A 22,006-nucleotide genomic window follows, 5' to 3' on the forward strand; every position below is an offset into this window, starting at 1 on the left:
TACAGAAAAAGTAGTATTAAAACGTAAACCCAGATGATCACTGAACAGAAGCAGTCTTCTAGAAATTAAACTGACACTCAAGAGAAAATGTCCCCCAGAGTGAGCATGACTACTTCCTACATAAGAGCAGCTGATATTTGAAGAATACTTCAGAATGACAGTAACTTCCTGATTCAAAAGTATTGTAGAAATTTACAGGGTCAAAACATCTATATTCTTATAGATAACTTCATGTAAATCCAGAAGGTAAGATGTTAGATGGTTTTATTTAAAAGTAGTTCTGAATTTGAGGTTTAAGATAAAAGGGATAAAACAGAAAAATATGAAATTCTGAGATCTTTATCTGAAAATTAGTTAACAACTTAAATTAACCAATGTATTTCTTAACTTTTTAAATGATAGAATAAAGTTATAAATAAGTGAAATAGCAATAATAATAATAGTATTTATAATAAAACTTTCACTTAAGGTAATTTTGAAAACTAATTCTAGTGGAAATAGAGAAATATGAGAGAACATTTGTTGACTCAGTTTTTTTTATCAAAGAATTAATACAAAAATGATAGTTTGTGGAGCTGGAAGATGGGAACAGACATAGTAGATTTAATTAAATATGAAAACACAGTTAGAGAATAAACATTAATAAAGTGTTATGAAAATTGTCACACAGTGTTGACTGCCTGATATATGATTACATGAACTTGAAGTGAAACAAGATAACAGGCCTCTGTGTGTGTGTGTGTGTCAGTCCCACTCATATGCTTTTGCCATTTGCATTCCTAAAATAAATAATCATAGGGTTTAAATAAAGTTACATTTATCAGATAAAATTACAAAGGAATTATATAGGAGTTATTTTATTTGATTGTAAGAGAAGTAGATGACAATGGATCAGAGAATCACATAGGTTAAGAACAGACTATATTAAAATATCATGAAAGTGAAAATCACTCAGTCATATCTGACTCTTTGTGACTGCATGGACAGTTCATAGAATTTTCCAGGCCGGAATACTAGAGTGGGTCGCCTTTCCCTTCTCTAGGGGATCTTCCCAACCCAGGAATCAAACCAGGGTCTCCTGCATTGCAGGTGGATTCTTTACTAACTGAGCTATCAGGGAACTCCAAATATCATGAAGAATGGGTCATATTTATGGACTGAGTTAAAGGTTAATTGGTATTTGTAATGCAGTGTACAATGGGTATTAACAGGGAATGTTATTGGACCCCATGATGTAACTAATGCTTTCCATGTGTAGCATAACTGATGGGTGAGGTACACAGTAGAGAACGATACCATTACACGTATCTGTTCCCCCAGTAACAAAGAATGAGTTTAATAAAGTCAGTCTCATTGGAGTAGAAATGGGAGGGCTTAAAATGTTTTGAATAAGAATTAAGCAAATGTTTTAAGTGAAAAGCTTTGAATTGAAAGGAAATGGAATAAGTCAATAGGTACAGAAAAAGAAATTGATGAACCCAAAGAAAAAAAATAGCAAGGCTGTGTCATATATAATTTCACTTTTAAAAGGAGTGAAATAATTTAATACTATTCCTGTACAATAGTTCAGTTTCAGTTCAGTCGCTCAGTCGTGTCCGACTCTCTGCGACCCCATGAATTGCAGCACGCCAGGCCTCTCTGTCCATCACCAACTCCCGGAGTCCACCCAAACCCATGTTCATCGAGTCGGTGATGCCATCCAACCATCTCATCCTCTGTCGTCCCCTTCTCCTCCCGCCCCCAATCCTACCCAGCATTAGGGTCTTTTCCAATGAGTCAACCCTTCGCATGAGGTGGCCAAAGTATTGGAGCTTCAGCTTCAACATCAGACCTTCCAATTAACACCCAGGATTGATCTCTTTTAGGATGGATTGATTGGATCTCCTTGCAGTCCAAGAAACTCTCAAGAGTCTTCTCCAACACCACAGTTCAAAAGCATCAATTCTGCGGCGCTCAGCTTTCTTCACCGTCCAACTCTCACATCCATACATGACCACTGGAAAAACCATAGCCTTGACTAGATGGACTTTTGTTGGCAAAGTAATGTCTCTGCTTTTAAACATGCTATCTAGGTTGGCCATAACCTTCCTTCCAAGGAGTAAGCGTCTTTTAATTTCATGGCTGCAGTCACCATCAGCAGTGAATCTGGAGCCCAAAAAAGTAAAGTCTGACACTGTTTCCACTGTTTCCCCATCTATTTCCCATGGAGTGATGGGACCAGATGCCATGATCTTAGTTTTCTGAACGTTGAGCTTTAAGCCAACTTTTTCACTCTCCTCCTTCACCTTCATCAAGAGGCTCTTTAGTTCTTCTTCACTTTCTGCCATAAGGGTGGTGTCATCCGCATATCTGAGGTTATTGATATTTCTCCCAGCAATCTTGATTCCAGCTTGTGTTTCTTCCAGCCCAGTGTTTCTCATGATGTACTCTGCATATAAGTTAAATAAGCAGGGTGACAATATACAGCCTTGACGTACTCCTTTTCCTATTTGGAACCAGTCTGTTGTTCCATGTCCAGTTCTAACTGTTGCTTCCTGACCTGCATACAGGTTTCTCAAGAGACAGGTCAGATGGTCTGGTATTCCCATCTCTTTCAGAATTTTCCACAGTTTATTGTGATCCACACAGTCAAAGGCTTTGGCATAGTCAATAAAGCAGAAATAGATGTTTTTCTGGAACTCTCTTGCTTTTTCGATGATCCAGTGGATATTGGCAATTTGATCTCTGGTTCCTCTGCCTTTTCTAAAACCAGCTTGAACATCTGGAAGTTCACGGTTCACGTATTGCTGAAGCCTGGCTTGGAGAATTTTGAGCATTACTTTACTAGCATGTGAGATGAGTGCAATTGTGCGGTAGTTTTAGCATTCTTTGGCATTGCCTTTCTTTGGGATTGGAACGAAGACTGACCTCTTCCAGTCCTGTGGCCACTGCTGAGTTTTCCAAATTTGCTGGCATATCGAGTGCAGCCCTTTCACAGCATCACCTTTGAGGATTTGAAATAGCTCAACTGGAATTCCATCACGTCCACTAGCTTGGTTCATAGTGATGCTTTCTAAGGCCCACTTGACTTCACATTCCAGGATGTCTGGCTCTAGGTGAGTGATCACACCATCGTGATTATCTGTGTCGTGAAGATCTTTTTTGTACAATAAGCTCTAAATAAAAACGCATACATCATATTGTTTCTGGTATCATTACTGCTGCTGCTCAGTCACTTCCATCATGTCTGACTCTTTGTGATCTCATGGACCATAGCCCGCCAGGCTCCTTGTCCATGGAATTCTCTAGGCAAGAATACTGGAGTGGGTTGCCATCCCCTCCTCCAAGGGATCTTCCTTGCCCATGGATCAAATCCACATCTCCAGTATCTCTTGCATTTCAGGCAAATTCTTTTACTGCTGAGATACCAGGGAAGCCCTCTCGTATCACTACATCCAAGTATAAGAAAATGAAGATTTTACTTCTCTAATTGATTTTAACTGCACATCAGTTCATTGCTGAGGTTTCAAATCTCATTTCTTAGAAACTGAGCAAGGCAAAGGCAGCAATACTTGCATGGATTATGTAAAGTTCATGAATCTTATTCAGTTAACAGAAGGGAAATGTTGCTCAAAAGCATTAATAAATTAACCATCTTGAATTTACCATATCTACAGATGGAGTACAAATTAAGAACAGAAAAATCAAATATCACTACAATGATGGAGTTTATCCTCTTGGGGTTTTCTGATATTCCCAATTTCCAATGGATTCTTTTTGGGATATTTTTAGTCCTCTATCCGACCATCCGGATGTGCAATAGTGTCACTGTACTGATAACAAGAATTGACCCTACTCTCCAGACCCCCATGTGCTTTTTCCTCAACCACTTTTCCCTTTTAGAAATCTGTTATGTAACTGTCACTATCCCAAGAATGCTCATGGACCCCCGGAACCAGAAAGGGCACATTTCTTTCATTGCCTGTGCTACACAAATGTGTTTGGTCCTTCTGTTTGGAGGTTTAGAGTGTCTCCTCCTGGCTGTGATGGCCTATGACCACTACGTGGCCATTTGTAACCCTCTTCACTATGGTCTGATCATGAACCCCCAGGTCTGTGTCCAGCTGGTCACTGCCTCCTGGGTCAGTGGAGTTCCTGTTGTAATTGGGCAAACATGGCAGGTTTTCTCTCTGCCCTTTTGTGGGTCTACCATAATTAATCATTTTTTCTGTGACCTCCCCCCAGTCTTCAAGCTTGCTTGTGGGGACACATTTGTGAACGAGATAGCAGTCTATGTAGTTGCAGTGGTATTCATCATGGTTCCATTTCTGTTGATTGTTGTCTCCTATGGCAAAATCATCTCCAACATTCTGAAACTGCCATCCGCCAGAGGGAGGGCTAAAGCCTTCTCTACCTGCTCGTCTCACCTCACAGTTGTGGTCTTATTCTACGGCACAGCCTCTACCACCTATTTACAGCCCAAACCAAATCAATCTGAAGAAACTGGGAAGCTGATCTCTCTTTTCTACACAGTTTTGATCCCAACGTTGAATCCCATTATATATATTCTGAGGAACAAAGATATCACTGTAGCACTGAGAAAAGTACTAAGTAAATTATCAACTTGACTCGAAGGCTTGAAATGACAAAAGCAATTTGTTTCTATGTTTCTCATGTAAATACATCAGAGAATATCATCTAGTATTATTTCTGTGTTCCTATAAAATGATAGTTAATATCATCACTGCCATCTCACATTATGTAAAAGGACCCTAGTTTCAAAGAGTTAAGGGTTTCTGGGTTATCAAAGCACACATTATCTCCTTGGCAATGATCTATTCTGAAGACCTATCTTTCCTCTCACTAGGAAAGAGTGAGTTAAGAGATTTCCTGATCAATAAAATGATAGCTAACTGCGATATAACTAATGATCATGGTCATACCCTGTAAGAAATTTGCTTGAAACTTCCCATTCCTTCAGGCGTATTCATTGTCCTTTTCTATACTTAGGATTGGATTTAGACGATGAGAAAATAATAACCGCATCCAAGTTGGTGGGAGTAGGGGAATCTGAGTGTTTTCTAACAATTTTCCCTTCTTTCTCTGTTTTGCAACTGTCCATATCCCTTTCAGAGTACAAACCATGAAAGAATCCTTCGTTACCTCAATGCTGACTGTTCTCTAGTGACACCACTTCCTCCGGCTTGTAGCTTCATGTTTTGCTTTTGAAGTATCTCCTTAGTATTAGGAATATTAGGAATTTAAACTATAAACTGCATTGGGTTGAATGTTGATCCCTCTAAATATATGTCAGGTTACAACCTGCAAACCTGAACTTATTAGGAAAATAAAAGCCTTTGCAGATGTAATTCAGTTAAGGACTTTGAAATAAGATTATCTTAATTTAAGGGAAGGGCACTATATCCTATGATGAATGTTCTTAGTTCTTATAAGGGGGGAAGAGAGATTACGTTAAAAATAGAGACTCAGCGACACAGAAGAATATCACGTGAAGGTGGAGGAAGCAACCGGGAGTGACACAACCGTGACGCAAAGCAGGTCAAGAACCACCGAAAGCTGAAATAGGCAAGGAGTGACTATCCCTTTAGAGTCTGTGGAAGAAAACCCTGTCAACACTGTGAAATGGGACACTGGCTTTTAAAGATGTGAGAAACTCAATATCTGTTCCTTAAACCACTCAAGTTGTGATAATTTGTTGCAATAGATCTAGGAAAATAATACACTGTGTAAGCAGTCTTTTTATTATGGTGTTTTTATTCTAATCATCCGGAATAAATTCTGTATCTTTTGGGAACAGTGATTTAAAAAAATATGTAGAATTTTTTTTTTTTTTACTTTAAAACCTATACCAATGAAGCCTCATAAAAATATTTGCCCAAGAATGATGGTTAATTGTGTTTGTTCAAGGATGTTTATTAAAAGCTTTTTTAATACTGTAAAAGACAACATTAGCAAAGCAAAGGTAAGCTGTTCTCATTTGGAACATATTATTCATAGGTGTCCATTTACCATGTAATGCTGCACAGTCTCTCAAGACAATGTTTTAGAGCCACACCAGTGAGGAAATCCCAAGCTTTTCAGACATGTAGGTAAGTACACAAATACATGTATAAAACAAAACTCTATTTTGTAAAACAAAGGGAGACAGCTTCCATATATTCATATATCATTTCACATGTGCATCTTTCTAGTTGGTATGTATATATGCCAGCAATATCTGGATGTGTATCAGAAGAGAGAATGGCCTTCTTTACAGTGACAGGAGTTCAGATAATGTCTGACTTATTTATTTATTTATACTTTTTTGTAGTATGGATTTATTACAAAGAGAGTAATATGCACATCACAAAAATAATAAATTTTGTTCAGAAAATAAAAACTACATATGGAAGAAAATTACTGCATTTCTTCTTTTCTTATTGCCTCCCAACATTTTAGCTAATAGAGAAATTTCAATATCAGCCAAATAATATTTGATGTTTGAAAGAAATAGCATATTTTTTATGAACTAAACAGAGCCAGAATATATAATGTTTAGTCATGTCTTTAAGGCAATGGCACCCCACTCCAGTACTGTTGCCTGGAAAATCCCATGGATGAAGGAGCCTGGTAGGCTGCAGTCCATGGGGTCGCTAAGAGTCGGACACGACTGAGCGACTTCACATTCACTTTTCACTTTCATGCATTGGAGAAGGAACTGGCAACCCACTCCAGTGTTCTTGCCTGGAGATCCTAGGGACAGGGGAGCCTGGTGGGCTGCCATCTATGGGGTCGCACAGAGTCGGACACGACTGAAGCAACTTAGCAGCAGCAGCAGCAGCATGTCTTTAAAAAAGGACTAAAATGGCTTTAATAATAGTTACAAACAGAGATAAATTTAAGATTATGAAATGGATATATATGTACATAGGCACTTTTACATATGTATAATATATATTTTATATAATGCTAAGTTGCTAAGTCACTTCAGTCGTGTCCGACTCTGTGCGACCCCATAGACGGCAGCCCACCAGGCTCCGCCGTCCCTAGGATTCTCCAGGCAAGATTTTATATACTATAAACATATATATTTCAATATTCATTGGAAGGACTGATGCTGAAGCTGAAGCTCCAATACTTTGGTCACCTGATGCAAGCAGCCGACTCATTAGAAAAGACCCTGATGCTGGGAAAGATTGAGGGCAGAAGGAGAAGAGGGCAACAGAAGATGAGATGGTTGAATGGTATCACGGATGCAATGGACATGAACTTGGGCAAAATCTGGAAGATGGTGAGGGACAGGGTGGCCTGGAGTGCTGCAGTCCATAGGGTTGCGAAGAGTCGGACATGACTGGAAGACTGAAAAACAACAACAAATACATATATTTATATATAGCTACACTATGTAAAATAAAATTACTATATAAAATAAAAATAAAAATTACTGATTTCACTTTTTTCACAGAGAGAACATCAAGCACACACACACACACACACACACAACCAAGAAGCACATCTCACTTCAGTGATAACACTGGTTCTTTTTGATTTTTCTGTTATTCCAAATGTCTGAGTGTTTCTCTTTGTAATATTTTCCTTTTTTATGTGATTATACTGGTGAGAAGCAACAACAATATTCTTATAATCAGGGTTGACCAGACTCTCAAATTCCCATGTATTTCTTCCTCAGTAACTTTTCCTTCCTGGAAATCTAGAATATTCATAAACCTTCACAGTCAGAAAATATATATTTTTTGCCTGCACTACAAAGATATATTTTATTTGTTTTCTTGGGAACACAGAATATTTGGTCTTGACAGTTATGACCCATGACTGCTATGTGGCCAACTATAACTTTCACAACTTCCTCTAGTTATAAACCAGGAGCTCTGTATTCAGCTGATGATGCTTGGCTCCTGGATCAGTGGTGTTACAGTCAGGATAAGGCAAACATGCCAGATTTTCCCTCTGTCATTTTTTGGATCTAACTACAAGCTGGCCTGTGGCAATGTTTTTCTGAATGAGATGTCAGTCTCTGTAGTTGTACCATTAGTGTATCCTTTGTCATGATCCCTTTTCAGCTGATACTTAGCTCCTACAGTAAAATCACTTCTCCATCCTATGTTGCCATCAGCAACGGGATGAGCCAAAGTTTTCTCCACCTGCTCACCTCACATCACAGTGTGTGCACTAAGTTGCTTTGGTTGTGTCCGACTCTCTGCAACCCTATGGACTGTGGCCCACCGGGCTCCTGTGTCCATGGGACTCTCCAGGCAAGAACACTGGAATGGGCTGCTGTGCCCTTCTCCAGGGGATCTTCCCTACACAGGGATCGAACCTGTGTCTCTTACGTCTCCTGCATTGGCAGATAGGTTTTTTACTATTAGTGCCACCTGGGAAGCCCCATAGTTGAGCCTTTGTTTTGTGGACCTAGAACCATTACCTATTTATGACATGATTCCAGAAATTTTACAGGAAAGATTTTTCTCCTTTCTATACAACATCACCCTGACATTTAATCCCATGATATATACTCTGAGGAATAAGGATGTCACGACAGCCTTGAGAAAATGACTGCCTTAATGTTTAACATCTTATCCACTGCTTTGAGCTAGTGATCTTTTTCCCCAGTTAGTTCTGCTCTTGTCTTAATCAGACATTATTTGAAATTTTGCTTCCTGTATTAATATAAATTGATTATCCTTATGAACTTGCCATTTTATGCTTGACTTTCTGACATCAGGATTACCTCCCTAGTGTTTGTATTTATAAGAAATTAATTCCTTTGCCGATCTCATATTTAATGGACTAGTCTCTGTCAGCAAAAATTCACTGCTTGTTTGAATTCTTGTTGTTGTTCAGTTGGTAAGTCATGTCCGACTCTGTGTCTTCATGGACCATAGCATGCCAGGCTCCTCAGTCCTCCACTATGTCTCAGAATTTGCTCAGATTCAGAGTTCATTGAGTCAGTGACACTATTAATATGCAACCATCTCATCCTTTGCTGTCTCCTCCATTTTGCCTTCATCTTTACTAGCATCAAGGTCTTTTACATTGAGTTGGCTCTCTGCATCAGGTGGCCAAAGTACTAAAACAATATAGTATATTTTATCTATCAATTGGCCTCTCAGTATTTTTATCCAAAATTCATAATGTATATTCTAGTTTGTCTCCCTCTGTATTGTTATAACTTACTTAAAAACAAAAGATTTCCGCTATCAAAGATTACTGCATATGGAAAGCTTTAGAGAATACTTGTTAAATGACTATAGAGTATGGGCACACTTGAATAAGCAAAAGTTCATACTGCAGAAACTGTAGAAAAGATGGCCTTTTAATAAATTATATCAATTTAATTATATATAATTGTGCAAAAAAAAAAGAGCTTGACCCTCACTTCACAAAATTTATTTTAAAATGTAATCTCAGATAATTTGTAAACTCAAGTAAAATGCATAACAATGAGTCTTTTCCAAGATAATGTTTATTAACTTCATGACTTTGGTGCGAGAAAAGTGTTTTTGATAAAATTATTAGTCACAATGTAAACATTAATCTGTTGCACTTCCTGGACTAAGAAATACTGCTATTCAGAGTGAAATTTTTCAACATAAAATGCTTAAATATACTATAATTAAAGGAGTTCTCTAAATCAAAAGCATCAAAAATTCAGGAGAAAAATTGACAACAGACTTAAAGATGCATTTCACAAGACAGAAAAATCCAAATGCCCAGAAAAAAGAAGAAAATAACTCATTAGCAACCAGTAAATGCAAATTAAACCAGATTAAAACCAAATGAAATCTATGACACATTCATTACAAGGATGAAATAAACAAGACTAACCCTATCACATACGTAAAGAATGTGGAGTAATGAAAGCTCTCACCTGATGCTGGTGTATGAATTATACAGCATATTACCACACAGCCTGCCTTCATCAAGAAAATTTTACCCTTAAGCATGTACCAGAAGAAATGTATGCATATGTGTGTCAAGGGACGCATCTGAGAATGCTCATTTTGCATCATTCATATTGTCAAATCTTTATCAAACTAGAATTGACTGTAATTGTGATAATTACACACAGAGGAAAACCAAGGAGTTATAGAAATGAATAAAATGCAATTACATAGGGAATGGATTAAGCATTTTTAAGCAAACCAAATCATAATCATACTGTACCTATCTTTTTTGTTAAGGTAAAAAGCAGTATTTAGAACACCATTTATCATATGTACATACATAATTCCCTCTATTTCTTAAATTTTATTTAATGAGCATATTCTATCATGGAAAAAAGCATAATACTCTTTCTTACTTTTTAGCTATGCTTCTATTTTTTTCTGAAACTAGTAATTAAGCAACAAAAATATGATTCAAGACTGGTGATGCTACAGAATTGCTTTGAAAAATAAATCAACGTCTTTATAAAAGGACATACTTGTGCTTCCCTTCCTCCTCCCCCGGCGGCAGCGGCGGCGGCGAGGCGGACGCTGGGGGCCGGCCGGCGGCGCAGCTGCAGCGCGGAGCCTGCGGGCCGCCGGGGCAGCTCGAGCGCGCGCTCGCCCAGCCCGGGGCTGAGCCGCGGCGCTTGGCGGAGGCCGAGGGGGCGCGGGAGCGCGGGGGGCCGCATGCGTGCATGGATCCGGGCGCCGCGCTGCACAGGCGGCCCGCGGGCGGCGGCGGGTTGGGCGCGGGCTCCCCGGCTCTGTCGGGCGGCCAGGCCCGCCGGCGCAAGCAGCCCCCCAGGCCGGCCGACTTCAAGCTGCAGGTCATCATCATCGGCTCCCGCGGCGTGGGCAAGACCAGCCTGATGGAGCGCTTCACCGACGACACTTTCTGCGAGGCCTGCAAGTCCACCGTAGGTGTTGACTTTAAGATCAAAACCGTAGAGCTAAGAGGAAAGAAAATTAGGCTACAAATCTGGTCGACCTCAGCCCTGTCTGTCCGCCGTGTGTATGTCGCTTCCATCGCGTTCATTGCTGCCGCGCCGGCGGCTCCATCGTCACCTAGCGCTTCCGTGTTAGTGCCATGTCTCATCCCCACCCGCGCCCCCGTGCGGGGCGCCCGCCGGCCGTGTCAGGGACACGGCAGGTCAGGAGAGATTCAACAGCATTACCTCAGCTTATTACAGAAGTGCCAAGGGGATCATATTAGTCTACGACATCACTAAGAAGGAGACATTCGATGATTTGCCAAAATGGATGAAGATGATTGATAAGTACGCTTCAGAAGACGCAGAGCTTCTCTTAGTCGGAAATAAGTTGGACTGTGAAACTGACAGAGAGATCAGCAGACGGCAGGGTGAAAAGTTTGCATAGCAGATAGCCGGGATGCGGTTCTGTGAAGCGAGCGCCAAGGATAACTTCAACGTAGACGAGATGTTCCTGAAGCTTGTCGATGACATCCTGAAAAAGATGCCCCTGGACATGCTCAGGAACGAGCTGTCCAACAGCATCCTCTCGTTACAACCCGAGCCCGAGATCCCCCCAGAGCTGCCCCCACCCAGACCACACGTGCGATGCTGTTGACCCGCCGCTTTGGAGGCGAAGTGGGCGCAATTCCTGGACAGGGGGAAGGTCGCATTCTGCACTACAATCATTTTGACAATTTCCTCTCGCACTTTGTAATCCACGTCAGAGCTATACACTAACTTGTAAATATGCAGATATGCAATCCTGGGTAAGTTTGGGTTATAAATGACATGTTTCCCTCCAAATTATTATATTTCATTCATCATCCCAGTGCCTAGTGTGTGTACACTGGGGAACATCGTACTTCTGATATGAAGAACAGGAGAAATGAGAGCTATAATGTTTCTGGAAATACATAATGTAGTTGTCCTTGTTAACTATATTATGAGGATGGAGATATTCTGATAAGAAGAAAGAATGTGGTGCTTTGCTTACTGTTCTAAAGAAAATTTATAAAACTAAAGACTTTGGGGGGAGAAAAGCGACCTTGAATGCTTTTTCTTTATTTACATTTCTCCCAGCTGTAGCATCTTTAAAGTATTGGAGTGTTTCCCACAAAGCGAGCTCCATGCTTGCTTAAAGGTCTTGAAGGTTATTTATTCACATTAATGGTAGAACATGACTAGTTAGAATGTAGGACTTGAATTGGTCCTGAGGCCTCGGAATCTCTCTGGTTTCCTGATGAACGCACTCTACTTTTAAGAACTACAAAGATTCAATAAAAGAAATGTTTTTGAAACTATAGAAGATTTTAAAAGAACACTGCTGTCCTACACAAATCCTGTTTAAAGGAATTTTAAAGAGATGCATTTTACTATATCAAAGAACCTACACGTATTTGCCTAAACATTCTATATACCTTTGTAATGATAAAACCTCTCCCCTTGACAGTGAAGCTTATTCCTATTAAGCCTAGACTGTGTTCTTTTTTTTTTCCTGGTCTGATAATGAATTTGTGAACTCTTATCTTTGGTATATCTTTTATTAAACTGCACTGTTTGTTTAGTCAAGGTAAATAAGTCATTATGTATTTGAATAACTTGGCGTGTCTTGAGTGTTGTGATATGAGAAGCATTGTGGTCCTTCTACACTAATGAAGTGCAAATAAAATTTTGTATTTATGAATGAAAAAAAAAAAAAGGACATACTTAAAGCCAAGTTTAATTTTCCAACCTCTAAAACAATTAAAAACAAATAACTTTCGTTTGTGTTTAAGAAGCACTGGGTCACAATAAACCAGTCTATTTTCAAGCACTAGAAATTTTTGATAAATTATAGAACATATTTTAAAGATATCATATAACTGTGGGACAAAAAATAGATGACAATATCGAAATCAAGGCTCATTAAGTCATAAAATATTCACACTTTTTCAAGCACAAATATGTTGCAATATCATGCTACTGCATATCTTAGTATGTGTGCATGATTACTGATTAATTCAAAGAGTGAGCACAGTTGTGATATTGGTCAATTGGATATTCCTCTCCACACATACACAATGCATAAGAAAATGTCTTAGAATTTTTAACACTGTATCATTGTTCAGATTACGATTTACTTATTATTATTTTTTTTTTACAAATGAAGCTTTTGTCTGTATGTTGAAGGAATAATTTTTTTCTGTGAATTGTTAATTCATTTGTTTTACCCATTTTTAAAATTTAGACTTTAGACTTTTCCTCTGTATTAAAGAAGGAGCCAAGATCACTTTATTTGAAATCAGTTGTAACAATTTTTTCCATTATATTATTTATATTTGATACTTATGGGGCTTACTACTTTTCAGCATCTAGAATCATTTATTTTTACACAGTTTTTTGTTTGTTTGTTTGTTTTTGTGTGTGTGTCCTACCTTCTAAATTTTAATCAGTTAAACTTTCCTTATTCCAAAATTATAAAACCTATTTCTTAGAATACTGTCATTATTTCACTCTAAAATATACAAAATTGTGTACCATTTAGGGTTTATCCTGCTGTGGGATAGTTATCAAAAATACATATACTGTTTTTTTTCCCTCTAAGGCTGTCCAGTTGCCTGAATCACAGTTATTTTAAATGCCCACGCTTTGCCAATTTGGTAGGCTATTTTTAGTCAATGACAAATTTTCATGTATATTTGAGCCTTTTCTGGAATTTCTATTCTATTTCATCAGAAGGCTTCTTTATTTACACATGATACTGTGCTGTGCTGTGCTCAGTTGCTCAGCGGTGTCAGACTCTTTGCCACTCCATGGACGATAGCCTGCCAGGCTCCTCTGTCCCTGGGATTTCCCAGGCAAGAATGCTGGAATGGATTACCATTTCCCACTCCCAGGGATCTTCCTGACCCAAGAATCAAACCTGCGTCCCTGGCCTTCCTGCTTTGGTAGGCAGATTCTTTCCCACTGAGCCACCTGAGAAGCCCATGCATAATACTGCACTCTGCGAATGAATCACGAGGTCTTGCAACTCCTTTCCAGCATGAACTATTTCTTGGATGAGCCCCTGCAGGAGCTCAGGTCTGGCTATCCTCTTGTAACAGAACGTTTGACAGGAGGATTTCTGTGTGCTGTTTTCTGTCTCTCATAAATCCTCTGTTCCTTATCAGTTCCTGGCAACTGGAATGAGTGTAACGGCATGCTGCTCCCAGGACTGAGGTCATAGGATGAAACACATGCATGGATTTCCTTCAGTAAACATTCTCCTATGACAAAACTGCTTAGTCACGACCCTCTTTCTTGAGATGTGGATTGTCGTCTGACCTCATGACCATTGTTAATTCCTTGTTCCCTTGATAACGGTTGCTGTACGTTTGGTTTTCTGATCTTTATCCTTGTCGAAAGAAATTCCTTGTACAACAGCCTGTATATACTAACAGAAAGATCATTAAAAGCACCCTTGCTCCACCAGAGGCTTGGGTCCCCATGTCTTTCTTTCTTTCTCTCTCTTTCTCCCTCCCTCTGGCTAATTCTCTGGAGTGTGGAAACCCGCCGAGCTCACTGTCTTGCCCGGGTTTTCAAGACCTCCTTGAGAGGACGCCTTGTGCCTTCGTGAGCGGTACAAGACCTGTTCTAGGGTTTTATTGATTCTCTGCGTAAACCAGGGAATATTAGCTTCTTTCTCTCTTTCACTTTCTTATCATTGACTCCGGACCACCAGGTTCTGGTCCATTAAAGGACCGCAACAGCCTCTCACTCCCTTTCTGTCCTTTATCACATCCGGTCCCCATGAGAAACCTGTCTCACCACCCGCTACTCACGGGCCTTCCATGATCTTTGCCATGAGGCTCCTGATACTTTTTAATTAACCTTCCAAATCACTCCCAGTGTCACATTACTACATGTGTTCCCTCTCTTGTAAATATTTTCTCTTCATAATCATAAAGTTTAAGAAATCACTATTTACTAAATGATAGGAACCAATATCCATTTTTTTCGGTCATGAGAAACTGGCTCTAAGCCAAGATTTTTAAACAATCTTTATGTTGGAGAAATTTCTCCACATTTGAAATGTATAATTCACAAACTTTTTGCTTAGCATCTTTCCCATGATCTCAGCTGGACTTATTCCAGGGTCTCATTTTATTGTAACTAGAGTCTGAAAGTATTCACACCTTGAACATGTAAAATAAATTTGGGAAAAATTGGTGGTAGGCTGCAAAAGAGAGGAAAATTTTCCTCCTACTACGATTAACCTTGGATTAAATTTTTAAATTTTGATATATGTTTAATGCATTCATCAGCTAAATCTCAGGTTTCTGAAGAAATCAATAACACACTAATTTTGCACATAAAAATATTTGCCATCAGAATATGTATTATAACTATTACACAGGTCTGTCCTCTAACTAATAATCAAGGAACATATCATACAGAGGCTCTGCATAATGCATTCATAGTAGTTAAGGTAAGAATTGGATGTGTGTTTGTTTTGGATCGACCCAAATAATACTGTGTGAGTGTGCGTGCTCAGTCATGTCCGACTCTGTAGCCCACCAGGCTTCTCTGTCCATGGAATTCTCCCGGCAAGGATTCTGGAGTGGGTTGCCATTACCTACGCCAAGTGAATTTCCTGACCCAGGGATCAAACCTGTATCTCTTGCATCTCCTGCATTGGCCTCTTGCATCTCCTGCATTGGCAGGCCAATTCTTTACCAACTGTACCACCTGGGGAGCCCACAAATAATATTACTTAGCACCCTGTTCACATCTAAGAAATAAAATGCACTATGTCCTTTTCCCTGGAGAGGCTGAAGAAAAACGTTTTCTGAGTAGAGTGAGAGCTATCTGGGAAAATTAAAAAAAGATACAACAAGTTAGAAAATTCACGAAGTGATGGTTTTAATTGGAAATTTAAACGTGCCAGGTGGCAGAGATCCCTTGGGTAGAGATAACTACTTTTAAAGAGCACTTTATGTTTAGAAGGAACAGAATATTTTAAAGCCAGTTGAATGACTTTGATGAAACAAGTAAGTTCACTTACAGGAACTTAAATATTCTGACCTTCTCTAGTGAGAAAAATCAGCAACATCTCAAGTAAGAAAGGTAAATATGAAAATAATTATAGTAAGGTTTAATTCTTATTTTAAATTTAAAATTAATAATTACACGTTTTAATGTGTAAATTATAAATTTTAACATGGTAGCAAATGTTTTGGTTCATTAAAGCAACTTCTATATATTTCTTATTCTATTAAATAAAATTTGCAATTAAATAATAATAAGTAATGGTACTAAGTCACTTTGAAAAGTCAAAAAATGTAATAATTAAAGTCTGCTGCTGCTGCTAAGTCACTTCAGCAGTGTCCAACTCTGTGCGACCCCATAGACGGCAGCCCACTAGGCTCCGCCATCCCTGGGATTCTCCAGGCGAGAACACTGGAGTGGGTTGCCATTTCCTTCTCCAATGCATCAAAGTGAAAAGTGAAAGTGAAGGCGCTCAGTCGTGTTTGACTCTTCACGACCCCATGGACTGCTAGGTATAGATAATATTAAAGAAAACTTCATTTGAGTCAACACATTGTAACAAAAATGTTATATATATTTTATTCAGTTTGATATTATAATAAGAGATTTAGAATGACAGAACACATAAAATAAAGTTACAACCATTGGGGAATTCAAAGAACAATTATTTTGAAGAAAGAAACTTATAGAATTCAGGATTTATAAAATAATAAAGATAGATTTATCTTTTATCTTTTAATATTTTAAAGTAATTAGCCCCCAACTAAAATAAATAAATTTATAAAAAAAAAAAGATAGATTTAAGTCCAACATTGTTTTTAAATTATTTTCAAGGATTATGTTGCTAATTTTTATCAGATATACAAATATACTTGAAATATACCTTGTTCTACTCTTGAAAAATTCAAACTCAAATCTTACCTATTTCATGTCATACAAGATTTGATCACCAAAATGTCATATCTGTACAATTAGAAACTATATTTTATATAGCACTGGAAATAATTTTGTTCAAGTAATGAGGGAAATTGCTCATACTAAATGTTTTTATTCATAAAATGATAAAGATTAAAATTCTATTCTTTTGTATATTAATCTTTTCTCCCTTTTCAGATTGACAATTTTAAAAGTGTCTGTTCCTTTTCTCAATTTCAGAATCAAATAATGAACACTATATTAAGTAAACAAGCATTTTCTAGGTTCTTTATTGTTCCCAAGTAGGAAGATAGTCTCAGTCCTTCGATCCCAGATCATGTAATATCAGTGGGAAAATAAAAAGTAAATGAAAGGAATTAGCCAAATTGCAACACTGTGTGCTACAAAATTGTGTGTGTTCTCCCTATTAGTTCTACAGAATAGAGGTGATAATATTATTGAAATTATTGGCAGGAAATTCTTGGAGAATTCACATCTAAGAGTCTAGGATTTTTATAACACTGTGATGATTGTTTTAATATCTTATTTCATTCCCTCATTAACCATGTGATACAAAGTCAAGGCAAATTAGAGAGCAGTTTTTCATAGTGGTAAAACAGAGAGTGAAATTTAGAATAAAATTTAGTTTTTAATGACAAAAAATAATAGCTAGCTTTTAAATAGACTTTCTATGAATGCCAAAACATCTTTAATTTGCTTTACATGTATCAAATGAATTAGTTCATATAGCAATTCTAACTGTTGATACAATTGTTAGTCAGTTTTACAGCCAAGTGATCTATGGCACAGGGAGATTAAGCAGTTCGCATTGTCACACAGCTGGCAAGTGAAGCCATGATTCGATTGCAGGCCATCTTGTCAGGATTGTATTTTTTGTCCATGACACTATATTTAGACTCTGCTTGCATGAAAACTTGAAACATAAAGGATGGGGAAATGAAGCATGGCTGGGAGTCATGTTGAGTCAAGTGATGCCTGGAGTGTAATATTTAAGGAGGCAGTGACTTTAACAATGGTGCAATGCAGAGTCAGCCCTGAAACTGAGTGCATGCTCTTACATTCTGTACTAGAGGAGTCTCATTCCTTATTTAGGTAGGACCGTATTCTACTCCTGGCTCTGATGAAAGGAAAAAAAATGGAAAAATGCAATCATCAACAAGCAACTCAATAACTCTACAAAAAAAAAATTTTTTTAGGGAGTGTGTTACAACCCTGGCAACTAAAGATTTAAGAACATTATACCATATTAATAATTATAATTATAGGACCATAACTTATACATAAACATATTAAAAGTGATAGGTAATTTTATCAATAATATCATAATTAATTATCTCAAATAAGAAAGCAAACAGAAAATTTAAACAATTATTTGATATAACAGATGATAAATAATGGAGTTAGGATTCAAACTTAAGTGTGATTTAAAAAATAGAAACTGATTTGCAATTACAAAACCAATGTGCAAATGATCAATGTATCCATCATTGCTAAATCTCTGTATCCTAGCTCATGAAAAGTGAGTTTATAAACTGTTATCTGAATTATTATTATTATTTTTTGAGGAACCGCAAAGACTTCAGAGATGCACACAGAAGACAGGGTAAAGCATAACAGGAAGCATCTTACACAGCTAGTGAACACATTCCAGGTGACCCCTGTTTTCCCAGAGTGACCCTCTTAATTGCTTTCATCTGTATCTATTCCCACACAACTTTTCCAGAATAAAACCTTCTGATAGCCCCCACATAGTATCTTACTGAAATATATGTATTTTATTCCCCTATGTACAATAAAATAAAATATTCTCTCATTTTTTCTTTTTTGTAAATTACCTAATAATGTGAATTGTATATAAGAACATGTATGGTCAAGATCATCAAGTGATGGGAGGGAAATGAAGAGTTGAAATATGTAGTTGAAAATATATAAGGAAGATAATTTCTGTTATATTAATAGTTCTACTGAAGTATGTAAAGAAAAGTTATAGAGAAATACAATAAAATTGCCAAAAAATGTAAATATTTAAGGGAATTCCCTAGAAGTCCAATGATTAGGACTCTGTGCTTTCACTGCCATGAGCCTGAGGTTCAGTCTCTGGTTGGGGTACTAAGATCCCACAAGCCATGAGACACGGGCACAAAATAATGTAAGTATTTAAAACTGAGATCACATAGCAACACTGTGGGTCTATCTTCGATGATTATCAATTTGTCCAGTGCCTGTGCTGATCAGGGCATTTGGGGCTTCCCCGGTGGATCAGCTGATAAAGAATCCACCTGCAATGCGGGAGACCAAGGTTTGATCCCTGGGTGGGGAAGATCCCCTAGAGAAGGGAATGACAACCCACTCCAGTATTCTTGCCTAGGAAATCCCATGGACAGAAGAGCCTGGTGGGCTACAGTCCATGGGATCAGAGAGTCAGACATAACTGAATGACTAACGCTTTAACATTTTTGACTTTGGACTGTATTTGGAAAGAATGCCCTAAAAGATATTTCAAGGGAGAGTGTATGGTGATAACACATGGATTATAAACTGAGAAAGGAGAAATGCATAAATAATAAAGTTAAATTAGAAACAATTGCATTGATCATGGAAATCATTCTGGATATCCTGATACAATTTATAAAACAGGCACTGATGCCTGATGGTAAAAATGAAAAGCAGATACTACATTTCCACCTTTTCACAGATGCAACACCAAGAAAAAGCACCAGAAGGTAATCTCACTAAATGGATGGAGTTTGTTCTCTTGGACTTTGCTGATGTTCCTCATCTCCAGAGGTTTTTATTCGAACTGTTCTTACTCATCTATATAATTATCTTGATGGGCAATGGCATCACATTTCTGATAACAAAACTAGACCCTGGTCTCCAGACCCCCAATTTCCTTGGCAATTTTTCCCTTTTGGAAATCTGCTATGTGTCTGTTACACTCCCCAGAATGCTCATGAGTCTTTGGACACAAAGAAGAATGATTTCTTTAGTTGCTTGTGCCACACAAATGTGCTTCATTCTTATACTTGGGGCCACTGAGTGCTTCCTTTTGGCCGTGATGGCCTATGATCGCTACGTGGCCATTTGTAGCCCTCTGCACTATCCTCTAGTCATGAACTACAAGGTGTGTATCCAGCTAGTGGCTGGCTCCTGGATCAGTGGAATCCCAATCCAAACAGGCCAGACATGCCAGATTTTCTCTCTGCCCTTTTGTGGTTCTAACCTCATCAACCATTTCTTCTGTGACATCCCTCCCATACTCAAGCTGGCCTGTGGGGACACTTTTCTGAATGAAATGTTGGTCTTCACAGTTGCTGCGCTGTTTGTTTTGGTTCCATTTCTGTTGATACTTGTCTCCTATGGCAAAATCATCTCTACAATCCTTACATTGCCATCAGCCACAAGTCGGGGCAAAGCCTTTTCCACCTGCTCCTCTCATCTTATGGTTGTGGCACTGTTCTTTGCATCGAGCCTTGTCGCATATTTAAGACCCAAGACCCAGGGCTCAGCAGGAACTGACAAAGCGCTTTCCCTCTTCCACACGGTTGTGACGCCTATGTTTAACCCCATGATATACAGTCTATGGAACAAAGATGTCATGATGGCACTGAAAAAATGGCCATGCAAAGACCTCAGTTCATTAAAAAAATAAATTGTATTTCAGAACTTGATTTCTTATGTATTTGTTATAAATTTTCAATATTTATCTTAAACTCTATTTATCTGTCTATAAAGTGGTAGTTATTACCAAAATAAAAATTACTTGTAACACTGAGAAACCTTTCTGTCTCTAGTTATACAGTTGTGTATGGGTCAACAAATAGCAAATCATTCACTTGGGAATTGTATAACCTTATTGTGAAATGTTCTCTTGTAGTAAGAACTTTAGATAAGAATTGTTATAATAGGCCCACTTGTAATACAGACTCACTTATATCACTTATTTGAAACTATATTATTCAGTTCCATAGAGTTGTCATAGAAATTTTTAAAACTAAGTTAGTAATGGACATTAATTAAAATGTTATGTATAGTTTGGCTTAGCAATTATTCTACAGAGAAGTAATTTCTTAGAGTGAAAAGTACCTCTCATTAGGAATGTAGTTTAATAAATGATGTTGTACAGTGATATTAGTAATTATTAAGCATCATTTATGTGTATATCAGATTAAATCCATAATATGATTTGTTGAGTTGATAAAATAAAAGATATTATTGAAATCTTTACATATAATAAGATGAGCCTGGAAAAGATGATGGGAATATTCACAAATCATGGTTCTTTAATATATTTTCCTAGAGATAATAATGGGGATAGGAAAGTTAGGAGAAAAGGGAAAGAATTTAAATTTTTGTAAAAGTAAGTATCTGCTATAAAAGCACAGGTATTGTACACCTTAAACTTTACATACTTACACATATTAGAAATGATCAATACAAAAATAATCATTGTTGTTAATTATGGAAATCACAGAGTAAGTCATTCTATTCTTCCTTTGTTTTATTGAAATTGTGCAGTTTATTTCAATAAGCTTGTGCTATTCAGGTAATCAAAATAACAAACAATAAATTTGTATTTATTCTGGACAAGGAAAATCACAATTATTAGTTGTGTGTGCTATTTCTAATTTTCAAAATTCCATGTATATATAATAATCCTTCATATAGACAGGCAACAGATCATTGCAGAAATATGACCTGTCACCAGTACTCAAAGTTAAAAAATATGATGAAGCTTGAACCGTTGCTTTTAAAGTTTATTCCCATAAAAATATATGTCAGTTTTGTTCACATTTATATGGAGCTGGCTATTTCCACATGGATAGGGAGATGCAGTAACACTTTCTCCTTGGGAGAAAATAACCAGATGACATGAGAACAATTCTGATAATAAAGTGAAGAAGGAAAAACCAACTCTTATTGAGAACCAAGTAAACAATGAATCACCAATATTCTCAGATAATGCAGCTATCATAACCTACTAAAATCTAATGGAAATGATTGAATACAGGGGAAGTTAAAAGAAAGAGAACTATAATAACAGCAACAACACAATTCCAGTAAAATTTCTAGGCAGAAGTTGGATAAATCCTGAAACTATTATATGTTGAAAAGATTGAGACAGAAATTAAGAAATTCTCTCTTTTTTTCTCTCCCTCCTGCCTA

The 22,006-nt window shown here is 37.6% G+C and overlaps 2 protein-coding genes and 1 pseudogene across 3 annotated transcripts; all 3 read left to right on the top strand.

Moving 5' to 3' along the window:
- Positions 1 to 3,683: 3,683 nt before the first annotated feature.
- LOC145509341 (olfactory receptor 10AG1-like) lies at positions 3,684 to 4,607 on the top strand. Its single transcript, XM_081497984.1, has one exon. The coding sequence runs from the start codon at positions 3,699 to 3,701 to the stop codon at positions 4,605 to 4,607; it is 909 nt and encodes a 302-aa protein (XP_081354110.1). The 5' UTR covers positions 3,684 to 3,698.
- A 5,922-nt stretch (positions 4,608 to 10,529) lies between these two features.
- LOC145506778 (ras-related protein Rab-12-like) lies at positions 10,530 to 12,459 on the top strand (annotated as a pseudogene). Its single transcript, XR_014054329.1, has 2 exons — positions 10,530 to 10,908; positions 11,066 to 12,459. The product of XR_014054329.1 is annotated as a ras-related protein Rab-12-like (transcript).
- Positions 12,460 to 19,571: 7,112 nt separating this feature from the next.
- On the top strand, positions 19,572 to 20,492 carry LOC145538756 (olfactory receptor 10AG1-like). The gene has a single exon (XM_081571419.1). It carries the CDS (start codon positions 19,581 to 19,583, stop codon positions 20,490 to 20,492), a length of 912 nt encoding a protein of 303 aa, XP_081427545.1. The 5' UTR covers positions 19,572 to 19,580.
- Positions 20,493 to 22,006: the final 1,514 nt, after the last annotated feature.

Source organism: Giraffa tippelskirchi, chromosome 1, assembly GCF_054371585.1.
Source record: "Giraffa tippelskirchi isolate mGirTip1 chromosome 1, T2T-mGirTip1v1.2.pri, whole genome shotgun sequence".
In the NCBI taxonomy this organism is placed as follows: Eukaryota; Metazoa; Chordata; class Mammalia; order Artiodactyla; family Giraffidae; genus Giraffa; species Giraffa tippelskirchi.